The sequence below is a fragment of the Protobothrops mucrosquamatus genome, unplaced genomic scaffold (assembly GCF_001527695.2).
Source record: "Protobothrops mucrosquamatus isolate PMUCROS unplaced genomic scaffold, P.Mucros_1.0 scaffold3663, whole genome shotgun sequence".
Classification (NCBI taxonomy): domain Eukaryota; kingdom Metazoa; phylum Chordata; class Lepidosauria; order Squamata; family Viperidae; genus Protobothrops; species Protobothrops mucrosquamatus.
Genome location: NW_015389622.1, coordinates 23,775 through 37,396, shown reverse-complemented (window position 1 = coordinate 37,396; position 13,622 = coordinate 23,775). Strand labels below are relative to the sequence as shown.

The following is a 13,622-nucleotide window of genomic DNA, read 5'->3' as shown; positions in this document are numbered from 1 at the left end:
AACTATATAGGAGCTCAAGAGTTGGAACTGCAAGTCAGAGATAGAAGTAATTTTAATTTGAGACATATAGGAGATGATAAATATATTTGCAGTGATCAATGCAGAGGGAGATGGAAATAAAGGGGCCTTGTAGACCTATGGTGAACAGTAGCAGGAGGAAGCACTGTCTACAAAAGATACACTTGGAGAATTAATAGGTTCCGAAAGAGAAGTGATGATTCAATTAGATATAGAGGAAGAAAAAGGAAGTTTTCTAATAACTCATTAGACAGCTATTGTTGCAGAAATAGGTTGTTACTATTACTAAAGCAAGGCACCTTAGTTGGAAAAAAACAATTTGAGTATTTTGAACTGTGCCTAAGTACTATTAATAAGAAGGCTATTATATCATATTAAATCAGTGTTTATGGTCACTGATCATGCATGATGAATGTTCATGTTTGCTCAGCAGAATTGAAGGTTCTTTATATTAGCTGGATTTTAACAAGATAAAGATGACTGTTAGGTTTGAGCTTGGATCATGTTGATAGAGCAATTCAGCACTCTTTTCAAAGTATACAAAGGCACGAGGATTCTATGTTTATGCTCCTGACAATTTTGAATATACTTTTGTAAAATTCTTATTTAATATCCAGACTATTTTAACTCTTTTACAGGAAGGTCCTCAAAGAAAGAAGAGGAAATCTGAAGTTGTAGAAACAGCTGAACAGTTAGATCTTTTGGCTATTGGTACTGCTGTTGGCGGTATTTTATTATACAGCACAGTGAAAGGAGAACTACAGAGTAAACTAGTAAGTATGACATATAGCATTTTTCTGTTAAGAGGTATTTGACTTAAAGTTGTTAAAGTAAAGCTGAGGTGTGCAATATTCTTTCAGTCTGGAGATAGTGTGATTTTTTTTTAATCTGTCTGACGTTACAGAGTGATGGTAACACTAGCAAAGTGGTTGAAGCTACCTATTTCAGTTTTATAGTCCTCCCAATGTGCTAGGAGTATTACAATGTAAAAAAGATATTTAAAGATATTTTTCTGTCTGGAGTTAGGAGACGTAAGATGTAAAATTGGTGCTTTCAGAAATAAAGCATCTAAAGATGGTGACTTTGCCTCTTAAAACCTACCTATGTGGTAAAAATGGGCTAGTTTTGGAGGGCAATTTTAGGGGATTTAAAGATGGTTGTAAGTCGAGGACTACCTGTAAAGCATTTTGGCTACAACTGGTTTGATGAAAGTATCACGATACTTGCTGATAACTTTTCTTTTTACCTAGAATGGGCATGACAGTAAAATAAACTGCATACGGTGGCATCAGGACAATGGTTGTTTATATAGCTGTTCAGATGACAAACATATTGTGGAATGGAATGGGCAGACATGTAAAGTGAAGTGGTGAGTCTGGCCGAACATATAAGTGTCTCGGAATTTCTGTTTTGCTATCAGATCAGTTTAGCTTAGGTGGAATTGAGTAATGTAATGTAAAGAATGGGTAAGATGTTTTTTCATCTCCAAACATTAAAATGAATATTATTTGCTTATAAATAATATTAAAACTAAATTTACAAAAACAATCAGAAAATAACATTACGGACATTATTAAGAAACACTGTCTCAAACATATAGCAATCCCATTAAGAGACTGCCTCTCAGTCTAACCCAAGGCCTAGGTTTTAAGGGCTCATTTGAACAAGGCCAGGTTAGGGGTAGTACAAAATTTGGGGCGGGGGGATGCGGTTATAGAGGCAGGCATTGTGACAGAGAAAACCTGCTTCCTAAGTCCCATCAGGTGGTAAAGCTTAATTGAAAACCCTGAAGCATGCCAACTCGGTTGGATAAACGGGATCAGCGTATATTACAGGAGACAGGTACTGTAGTCCCTCAGAATTGTTGAAATAAACTAAATCAGGAAAGAAATAATTCATGATATTTTCCACCACCAAAGGAAATTCCTATATAGTTCCATTTTCAGAGAAATATCCATTCATTGTGATTAATCCCATATACATAGATGTTTCTGAATTAGTAAAACTTGATTGCTTTGTCATTTAAAGTGCTTGAATCCTAACTTAATTTTTATTCAGCAGCCCAATTCCTTTATTTAAATTTAGATGTTTTCATCCAATTAAACTAACAATTAACTAACAGCTAGCATTATAATAATATAATATAATATAATATAATATAATATAATATAATATAATATAATATAATATAATATAATATAATATAATATAATATAATATAATATAATATAATATAATATAATATAATAATATAATAATATAATATAATGATTATGCAAATATCATCTTGTGAGCTTCATGAATATATCTAATGCTTGACTTTTAAATCAAGGTGTAATAAATATTTGCTCATAGTTTACCTTGTAAGGGAAAACTACCTTAAAGTTGCAAGAGACGAAAGCCACATTGCAGATAACATCTTTTTGAGATGTAATGTAAAATCCAGGACTAAAACTTGAACCCATTGTTAGGTATATAAACCTCATCTATTTATGATCTTTACTTTTTGTAAACAGTAAAGGGAGGAAATTGTAAAGAAACTATTCTTCAAACTACTGGTTACATATGAGGAATAAAACAGTAAACAAAAAAATTGCATAAACAAACTGGCCTATTTCATTTATTAATTTCAAAAGTGCAGTCTTCAAGTACTTTCAATTAAAAAACAAATAACCTGCTGTGATGATATCCAATTGGTTTCATTCACTTCTGATACCTAGTGAGGATAACTTTCTCTTGGCTGTCTGAGCAGGCTGTCTTCAAGTCAACATTTAATAACTTGAGTACGAGTTAAAGGTTATCAAATAGCATGGTAAGTACACAGTTGGGAAAGTCCAGAATTACACACATTTTTCTTTAATTTCTCAAATGTTAAAATAAGAGTTGGTTGGACAGAATATCTTTTAAATGTAGTGAAAGTAGACATAATATTTTTCAAACCTCTCTGGTTTGAAACCTCTCTGGTCACTATAACACAAAGTGAATTAAAATGTTAAATAGGAATCTACTGTAGGTGTTAGGAATCCAATTAACAGACTTTGGTATTCCATGTATTTTCAGAAATGTCTTAAGGCCCTACAAAGTTCTCATTGAGAAGACTATCACCTTTAGTTAAATGGAGTGGGTGTTTGTAAGAGTAATTTTGTGAATAAGCATAATTTCTAAAACAGTGATATTGTGTACATGCTGCCAAAATTATAAATGTCCTTCTTATCGAAATGTCATGGAAAAGCAGCTTAACACGTACCTTCACTCTTTGGTTGATTTTTTCTGGCTGCTCAGAAGTTGCCAATTCAAGGAATATTTTGGGTTTAGATTCTAAATCAAAGTCTCAGTGATTTAAGACATTCAAGTGCTATTTTCCAACTTACAGATATATATTTATATATTATTTCTTTTAGCTTTGTTAAACAAGTCTTTATTACAGTAATTTTCAATTTATTTTTCTTAAATTCCTTAGTAAATGGAAAGGAGATAACAGCAGTGTGAGCTCATTGTGCATCAGTCCAGATGGAAAAGTACTACTTTCAGCAGGTCGAACTATCAAACTGTGGGACTTGGAGACCAAAGAAGTCTATAGAGTAAGTATTCAGAGACACAGTGAACCTAAATGATCTTAACTCCTTAATGAATTGCTTTATTTCATAATATTAGCATAGTTGGAGACTGCTGGTCAGTTTGCTGTGATGATACCTTTAAAATGTGGTTTCAGTTGGCTGACAGTTGAATGAGGACATGAAATTCCTTGGCTGTGTCTGAGCACTGCCCACAGCAGTACTTGACAACCTTAATCTGAGTTCCTGGAAATACTATTGCTGTATATATCACAGGAATGATACATGGCTTGGTGTTTGTTAATTATGAAAGAATTACTAATTCTTGAACCCACTACTTTGGAAAAGATAATTATTTTTACCATTACAGTATTTTATGTTAACTATGAATATACAGTAGTGGCCAAAATTGTGGAAACCTTTTGGGAAAAGTGTACATTTGAGGTTTGATGGTTAATAACACCACTTTTTTTGGAGTACCATAAAATTATATATCAAGAATGTAATGCAACAAAGTTTGTTCAATTATCTGTATTCTGTGAAATGTTATAGCCAAATAACCAGAAAAAGGAAACACAACTTGCTTAGGTTGATATCAGGTAGCTTTCCTTCATCTGATTGTAGCCAATGAGCATGAGTGTTTAGAGAGCCAATCAGGTGTCATCTTGTTTTGGCAATGAGCCAATCAGATCACAGTAGGATTCAGTTATTGATGTCATGTATTGAAGCTGAGAGGAGGACATTTGTCAGTGTGTTATGCGATCGCTATCAAGTTGGTTGGGTTTTTATATGTTCTTTCATTTAGTGAGCTTGTAAAACATAATGTAATGGTGCAAAGAGTTGACTGGTTGCCCAGAAAGCGATGTAAAATAGTATTATTAAGTGAACAAGTCTACAATTATAAAGAAATTAGAAGAAAAATTGGTGGAAACTTAACCAAAGGTGGCATTTCTAAGTTTTTGAAGAGGTATAAGGAGACTCAGTCACTACAAAACGACACTGGTAAAGGCAGGAAAAGATGCACAACAGCAAGTGATGATAGAAGAATTAAGAGACTGTGCCTATGTGACAGAAGAAAATCATCTGGGTATATACAAGATGAAATGGTGCAATGCAATGTGAAGTTGAGTGCAAGGACTGTTCGGCGCAGACTTTAGGAATTTGGCCTAAAATCTAGAATTCCATGAAAAAAGCCACTTTTATCTCTCAAACAAAGGTTGAAAAGACTAAACTGGGCTAAAACCTGTGTTACCTGGACAGAGGAACAATGGGACAGTGCTATTTGGAGTGATGAGACCAAGATCTCCCTGTTTCGTAGTGATGGCATAAAATATGTAAGGAGAAGAATCGGAGAAGATTTGCATCCTGATTGCATTACATGTACCGTGAAACACCCAGTCAGTATTATGATCTGGGGTTGTATGACATCAAAAGGTATGGGCAGAATTTGTGTCATTAATGGGAATATAAATGGCCAAAAATACATTAATGAAATACTTGAGCCCAAATTAAAGCCTTCCGCACATGATCTTTTCCAAGACAATGAAGTGTTTATATTTCAACAGGATTCAGCTCTATGTCATGTTGCTGCTGTGTGCAAAAAGTGGTTTCAAGATAATCATATTCCACTGCTGGAATGGCCTGGGAATAGCCCAGACCTTAACCCAGTTGAAAATCTATGGAGCCGACTAAAGAAACTTGTTAGTCAGAAGCAACCCGGCAATAAAACCCAGTTAATAGAAGCAATCATTCAATCTTGGTTGCACATTATAACAGCTGCAGAACTAAAGGACTTGGTTCACTCCATGGGAAGACGTTGTAAGGCCGTCATTCATGCTAAAGGTTACACAACTAAGTGTTAACTGATATGGTGATAATTTTTATATTATCATTTTTTCTATGGTGATAATTTTTGTATATCTTGTTTTTTTCTACGTGTTTCACTTTTCTTCTTTATAACTGATGTTCTAATAGCAAATCCTTCATAAAAGTTATTGCATTACATTCTTGATTAAATTATCTTTCCATTGATAGATAATTTTATGGTACTACTCCCCAAAAATGGTGTTATTAGCCATCAAACCTCAAATGTACACTTTTCCCAAAAGGTTTCCAAAATTTTGGCCACTACTGTAGTGCTCTCTGCATATACCATAGCATGGGGTACAAGTGTTTGCCAGTTTCTTGTTATTTTGAAACATTTGGTTGATTTTTAAACCCAAATCCTGTTTAATGTTATCTTCCATGGAAATCTGAAAGAATAATTGGTAGAATCAATTTATCACATTATTGAGTGATAAAGACTGGAAATCAGTGTTCGAAAGTCTTGTTGCAGCCCAGCAGAAGTAATTGCATTTTTTTGCGGTAGAAAATAAATTATCAATTTCACTCTTCATTTAGCTCAACAGAAAACTTAAATTCCTGGTTGTGATTATATTTAAAAAGAGTTCCCTTCCATCCATGCTACTTTTTATTCTGAAGCTAAATTCATTCCTTATATTCTTGTCAGGATATAGAATCTCAACTTTGGATTTTTCTATGCATTTTAAACACTATGTCTTCCTGATCAGTTTAAATGACATTTCTTCTTCAGCATTTCACAGGACATGCTACAGCAGTTTCAGTGCTTAAGTTCATCACAATGTGGCCTCCAGCTGAAAATCAACCGTTTGATGGAATTACAGGCCTCTATTTCTTATCTGGAGCAATGCATGACCGGTTACTCAGTGTGTGGTATGTATTTTTTTCAAACTCTTTAACAATCATTGTTTGATAATAATCTTTAGTCCCAAAGTAAGACATAAAAATATGATATAAATGAGGTTTGTGGATCACTGCAGTGCATACGTATAATATAAAATTAACCCACAGACTTGCATAACATTGTAGAAGAGAATTTCTCGGTTATTCTGCGAATATTCTGTAAAAATGCAGTGCCATGCAGTAACAATAGCAGATATATATTATTGCTTTAGCATAACAATACCTCATGGCAATCTAAAAAATATGGTGAAATAAAAACAGTTTACCAACCTGAAGGTCCTACCTCTTCAAACATGGTCCTTTCATCACAGCGCTTGTGATGTTGTTTCATTCGCGCCACCAGGCCTTGCATCTCTTTGTTGCATTGCTTGCATTTTGCACGCATACCTGTTTTACCCGTAGGTAGAGGAACTTCATTAAAATGTTCCCAAACTGGGTCTCTTTTACGGTCTATTGCCATTTTGCTCTTCAAGGGAGGAATAAAGCACTTCAAGCTATATGCAGAAAGATCACAAGGTTTATAAGCTGCTTAGAAGGTGTCACTTTCATTTTTACTGCTTGCCTTTCCTCCTCACACTTAGAGCCTGGTACAGATGCATTTCTCTTCAAACAATCATGCAGCTTGTATTGTACATAGATTTGCAAAACTAATGGGATAGGGGAATATTCCTGAACTTTGTTTTATGATTTACCTCATCATCATCATCATCACCATCATGGTTATTGTGAAATTGTGTGAATGCATCAATGCAGTGCATGTTATCTCAGCTTGCAGAGATTGGATTCATTAAATGAGTTTACCAAAAATGTAAATATTACAGAATATACAGCCTCATGCTTCATAACTAAGCTCCATTTCATGCTAAATGAACTAAATTATTAATGTATCTTAAATAGAAAACTATCTTTGGATAGATTTTTAGTCCAAAAGTATTTTAGTAAAATAAATTCAATAAAAAAAATCTGATTTAAATAAAAAAACCTGATTTTTTTAATTTTTTTTAAAAATCATCGATTATTATCCACCCTGATCAGTGCGCTTTTTGTGCAGTTGGTTGGACACTTTGGGAATAGTCTGCTGTACTAGATTGGCTCGAAGTCCAATCCAACAGGGCATTACTTACGTTCTTTTGCTCTCCAAAATAATTTTTTTGTTATGTATTTGCATTTTTTAAAACGTGTCCTACTTTCCTCAAGGCAGGTGAGATCAGGCAGGAAAGAAAAGAATGCTGTAATGAGTTTCACAGTAACAGATGAACCAATCCACATGGACTTGACAATATCAGAAAGCAAAGAACAGGTAAGAAATGTATCTTATTTTTTCAACATTGATCTTCTCTAGTGCAACAGTTGAAACCACTTTAGATAACTGGAAGGTAAATTAAAAGCTGGTAAAATGTTAAAAATCTGGTTTAATGGCAAAATTAAAATGAATGAATGATCTCTGTTTTGTGCCATCTCTAGATTTTCATAAAACCATATTTCTAGATGATCCATAATTTTTGGTATTGATTTTATATATAGGTAGTCCTCGACTTATGACCATAATTGAGCCTAAAATTTTCATTGCTAAGCAGCAATGAATTTCGCCCCATTGTTATAGTTGTTAACTGAATCGCTTCAGTTGTTAAGCTGGTTGTAAGTGGACAACTACATGTAATTGGTTTCTGTTTATAGTTCTCTGTTAATGATTTCTTCCATGTTAATCAGTATATTCAATTTAAAGTTCAGTACAAATAATATCTATACCTTATCTTTTGCTTTCTCTTTTGTTTTTATATACGTTTGTTTTTATTTTTTACTTTATTTTTCAAATTTATTTAATTTTTTTAAATAAAAATTTGAAAATGGTGCAAATGAAAAGGATGAATTTATCTTTCTCAAATACAGTGATTTAGATCACACATAATGTCATGGCAATATGGTTTGTGACTTCCTGGCTTGGTGTGATAAGTAAATCATCCAAGAAAAGAATCCATAGTCCCTTTTTTAAATAAATGCTGCACAATCACAGTTAGTTTATACATTCTGGCTTTTTATGTCTGAAAGGGAATAATGGTTTATTTCTGTTTTCTTATGTACATTGTCCAAAATTTGAATAATGCCAGGAAGAATGAAAAGGAAGTTAACCAAGAGTTGCCCAAAGAATTTGTAGCTATAAAAATTCTTTACTTAGCTTTACATATATCCATCTAAACTGGTACTTCCATTGAAATGATTCATAAAGAAAAGTACTTGAACCTATAATTAAATCAGGAGTACATAGCAAATTCCGTATTTTAGGAATATCGCATCACATCGATATCCTCAAGTACTGTATGCTATTTTTCCCCAAAATTGTATTATTATTTGTAGAAATGGGAAACAAATGCAAAATTACTATAGAAACAAATCCAAATTATATGAGTTAAAAAATCTTCAAATTTCTTACATTGCTAGCATAAAAATCAGTTTTGCATTTTTTAAACATTATTTGTGGGGCCAGTAAACACAAAAACTGCCATGATTAATGATGTTCATTTTTAAATTGTAAAGTATATTACACATTTTTTAAAATATGACAATCCATTGATTCTCCAAAATGGAATATTCACATTTTTCATTCCACAACTGAGATATATAATATTGATTGTCTTGTCATTTTGTTAATACTTCATAAAATTATTTGCTGCTGTTCAAGCCTGTATAACTAAAAGGAGCTAAAATTGCAAGTACCTTGGAGGCTGCTATACCAACCAAATTTTACTATTTAAATCGGTGCATGTTTTAATTGCATATATTATCAGGTATATGTTGTAGTTTAGTCAGATTTAAGATGCAGTATCTTAAGTAAAACAATATGTAGAAACCACTTCTTTTAAACTGCTGGGCTCAAACATTCCAGTGGGCGTGGCCACTTCCATAGCACCATTAAGTAGAAGGAGGCATCTTCCACCTCATCCTGAAAGATGCAACAGTGCCAGCTTCTTTCTCTAGTCCCAAACAGAGCTCCAGTCAGAAATTTTGAAAAATGCCGGGGAGGATGTGTGCCAGTGGCATTCATGGAACTAGTTCAGGGGTGGGGAACCCTGGCTCTTTTACGACTTGTGGAATTCAACTCCCAGAATTCCTGAGCCACTAGCTCAGGAATTCTGGGAGTTGAAGTCCATAAGTCGTAAAAGAGCCAGGGTTTCCCACCCCTGAACTAGATAATGCTGAAGGTTGGCTTTGCAATAGGAAAAATTTCCCATTTATTTTAATGTTGTGAGATGGAGAATCTCCTGGACCCAAGAGAGGTATCTGTGTTGATAGCTACAAGTATTGCATTGAAGAACCTAGTGTTAGTTTAGATTGCAATGTTAGATTGCATGAAGTTGTTACTGAAAATGAAAATACTCAGCTGTTTCAGGGTTTGACAAAGGTTTCCATGTCTATGTATTTTAAAAGGGGAAATTTTGATTGAAATCAGTAATCATATATTTAAGCTGATTTATTTTAAATCTCATTCTGTTTAAGATAAATGGTTACTTAAAGTTGGATAAACTGGATTATGGCATATTTTAACTTGATGGTGATTTGTTTTTTCCAGCCAGTGAAGATAGCAGTGGTATGCAGGGATGGACAGCTGCATTTATTTGAGCAAGTTTTGAATGGGTAAGTTAGGATTTTAAAAAGAATCATATGTTTAATCTGTTTTTAAAAAGAAACAAGCCTGTAGAATTACTGAGACAAGTTCCAATAGTAATAAAATTTACCCAGTAATAATAACCATTCACTAGTATATCTAAATATTTTCCAAGCTAAAGCAATGACCTATGGGCTCCATTCTTTATAAATCAAGTGTGGAATTCCATTCACATAAGCATCTTTTTTTCTTTCTTTTCCTACTGCATTCAATAAGTGTCCTTCCCATACCTGTATCAGAAATTCTGGACTCGCTGTTGTTGTTGTTAATTGCAAAGTCGTGTCCGACGCATCGCGACTTGCTGTAGCAGGTTATTTTTTTGGGGGGGGGGAGTAAAACAGAGCACAGAAAAAAGGCATCTTTTTTCTCAATAGATTACAGTTCCTCTGAAACTGGATGAAACCTCGTAAAATTGGATTATTTGAATTTAGTAAATTGACAGATTTATCATTTTGGCCCAAAGACTTTATTAACACATTAGAAAAGAGTAAGCATAGTGTTCCTCTAACATTCCTGTGTAGAGTTCTTCTAGTTTCCAGGTCCAGTTATGATTTTCAGAGTGTTGTTAGTGATATGAAATCTGAAGAATTTTCTTAGCTACAATGTGATCTTAGCCTAATTTTCAGCAAGGTGTGTGTGTGTTTGTATAAATGTATATGTGTGTATGTGTATCTTAACCAAGTTCCCATACAAATGCTTTATATAACTTGTTGCATCATACAATATTAGATTGTACCTACTTAACTGAATTTATGTAAGCTTGTACCCAAGCTAATAACTGTGGTTATTAAATATATAATAATAGTAAGTGAAACCATTAAGGNGGATTTTATAGGGATTTTAAAGGGATTTTATAATATTAAACTTAATACAGGTTATTTAATATATATTTTAATTTGGCTTTTAGAGATATCTATTGTATTGTACTGTTTTTATTTACCTGTAAGCCGCCCTGAGTCCCTCGGGAGAAGGGCGGGGTATAAATGGGATTAAATAAATAAATAAATAAATAAATAAATAAAAATCACATTATTGAGTGATAAAGACTGAGTCTACTGGAAATCAGTGTTCGAAAGTCTTGTTGCAGCCCAGCAGAAGTAATTGTATTTTTTGTGGTAGAAAATAAATTATCAATTATCACTCTTTATTTAGCTCAACAGAAAACTTAAATTCCTAGTTGTGATTATATTTAAAAAGAGTTCCCTTCTATCCATGCTGCTTTTTATTCTGAAGCTAAATTCATTCCCTATATTCTTGTCAGGATTTAGAATCTCAACTTTGGATTTTTCTATGCATTTTAAACACTATGTCTTCCTGATCAGTTTAAATGACATTTCCTCTTCAGCATTTCACAGGACATGCTACAGCAGTTTCAGTGCTTAAGTTCATCACAATGTGGCCTCCAGCTGAAAATCAACCGTTTGATGGAATTACAGGCCTCTATTTCTTATCTGGAGCAATGCATGACCGGTTACTCAGTGTGTGGTATGTATTTTTTTCAAACTCTTTAACAATCATTGTTTGATAATAATCTTTAGTCCCAAAGTAAGACATAAAAATATGATATAAATGAGGTTTGTGGATCACTGCAGTGCATACGTATAATATAAAATTAACCCACAGACTTGCATATCACTGTAGAAGAGAATTTCTTGGTTATTCTGCGAATATTCTGTAAAAATGCAGTGCCATGCAGTAACAATAGCAGATATATATTATTGCTTTAGCATAACAATACCTCATGGCAATCTAAAAAATATGGTGAAATAAAAACAGTTTACCAACCTGAAGGTCCTACCTCTTCAAACATGGTCCTTTCATCACAGCGCTTCTCATGATGTTGTTTCATTCGGGCCACCAGGCCTTGCATCTCTTTGTTGCATTGCTTGCATTTTGCACGCATACCTGTTTTACCCGTAGGTAGAGGAACTTCATTAAAATGTTCCCAAACTGGGTCTCTTTTACGGCCTATTGCCATTTTGCTCTTCAAGGGAGGAATAAAGCACTTCAAGCTATATGCAGAAAGATCACAAGGTTTATAAGCTGCTTAGAAGGTGTCACTTTCATTTTTACTGCTTGCCTTTCCTCCTCACACTTAGAGCCTGGTACAGATGCATTTCTCTTCAAACAATCATGCAGTTTGTATTGTACATAGGTTTGCAAAACAATGGGATAGGGGAATATTCCTGAACTTTGTTTTATGATTTACCTCATCATCATCATCATGGTTATTGTAAAATTGTGTGAATGCATCAATGCAGTGCATGTTATCTCAGCTTGCAGAGATTGGATTCATTGAATGAGTTTACCAAAAATGTAAATATTGCAGAATATACAGCCTTATGCTTCATAACTAAGCTCCATTTCATGCTGAATGAACTAAATTATTAATGTATCTTAAATAGAAAACTATCTTTGGATAGATTTTTACTCCAAAAGTATTTTATTAAAATAAATTCAATAAAAAAATCTGATATAAATAAAAAAACCTGATTTTTTAAATTTTTTAAAAAATCATTGATTATTATCCACCCTGATCAGTGCGCTTTTTGTGCAGTTGGTTGGACACTTTGGGAATAGTCTGCTGTACTACATTGGCTAGGAGTCCAATCCAACAGGGCATTACTTACGTTCTTTTGCTCTCCAAAATAATTTTTTATTTATGTATCTGCATTTTTTAAAACGTGTCCTACTTTCCTCAAGGCAGGTGAGATCAGGCAGGAAAGAAAAGAATGCTGTGATGAGTTTCACAGTAACAGATGAACCAATCCACATGGACTTGACAATATCAGAAAGCAAAGAACAGGTAAGAAATGTATCTTATTTTTTCAACATTGATCTTCTCTAGTGCAACAGTTGAAACCACTTTAGATAACTGGAAGGTAAATTAAAAGCTGGTAAAATTTTAAAAATCTGGTTTAATGGCAAAATTAAAATGAATTAATGATCTCTGTTTTGTGCCATCTCTAGATTTTCATAAAACCATATTTCTAGATGATCCATAATTTTGGGTATTGATTTTATATATAGGTAGTCCTCGACTTATGACCATAATTGAGCCTAAAATTTTCATTGCTAAGCAGCAATGAATTTCGCCCCATTGTTATAGTTGTTAACTGAATCGCTTCAGTTGTTAAGTTGGTTGTAAGTGGACAACTACATGTACCGTATTTTTTGCTCTATAAGACGCACTTGACCATAAGACGCACATACCGGTACTATACTATTTCTCTTTCCCTCTTTCTCTCCCTCTATTTCTTTCTCCCTCTCAAAGATCCTTAAAATCCTTAAAGGTTATGCTTGGGCGGAAGACATTTTCTTTTACAGATGGGGCGGGTGGGCCTGACATTCGCGCGCAGGCAGGACCCCGCCCGCCGAGCCACCGCTTCCCCATCGCCCTCCACGCCAGCCGTCTCTGTCTCCAGACCTCCCAGCTGATGGGCGCAGGTCCGGGGCTTGCCAGCTGACGGGCGCAGGAGGTAGGCGCCGCCGCGGCCTCCCAACCGCGCCGCTGCGGCCTCCCAGCCGCTTGCTTCTTCGGCTGGAGCGACTGCAAGGGCTTGCATGGTCCCCAAGGGCCGCTGACGCGCTCCCCGCCGCTGGCGACCATGCAAGCCCTTGCA

The 13,622-nt window shown here is 34.4% G+C and overlaps 1 protein-coding gene and 2 non-coding genes across 3 annotated transcripts in view; all 3 read left to right on the top strand.

Moving 5' to 3' along the window:
* The window catches only part of WDR43 (WD repeat domain 43), a 37,490-nt gene that overhangs the window by 4,095 nt on the left and 19,773 nt on the right, over nucleotides 1-13,622 (top strand). Inside the window, exons 2-7 of the mRNA XM_015827380.1 lie at nucleotides 657-791; nucleotides 1,269-1,387; nucleotides 3,479-3,599; nucleotides 6,166-6,305; nucleotides 7,533-7,635; nucleotides 9,904-9,968. Of these exons, the coding sequence (XP_015682866.1) occupies nucleotides 657-791; nucleotides 1,269-1,387; nucleotides 3,479-3,599; nucleotides 6,166-6,305; nucleotides 7,533-7,635; nucleotides 9,904-9,968 (683 nt within the window). The remainder of the gene's footprint in view (nucleotides 1-656; nucleotides 792-1,268; nucleotides 1,388-3,478; nucleotides 3,600-6,165; nucleotides 6,306-7,532; nucleotides 7,636-9,903; nucleotides 9,969-13,622) is intronic.
* LOC114923443 lies at nucleotides 2,693-2,770 on the top strand. The gene has a single exon (XR_003810623.1). It is a non-coding gene; the product is annotated as a small nucleolar RNA SNORD53/SNORD92 (small nucleolar RNA).
* On the top strand, nucleotides 3,697-3,781 carry LOC114923445. Its single transcript, XR_003810625.1, has one exon. It is a non-coding gene; the product is annotated as a small nucleolar RNA SNORD53/SNORD92 (small nucleolar RNA).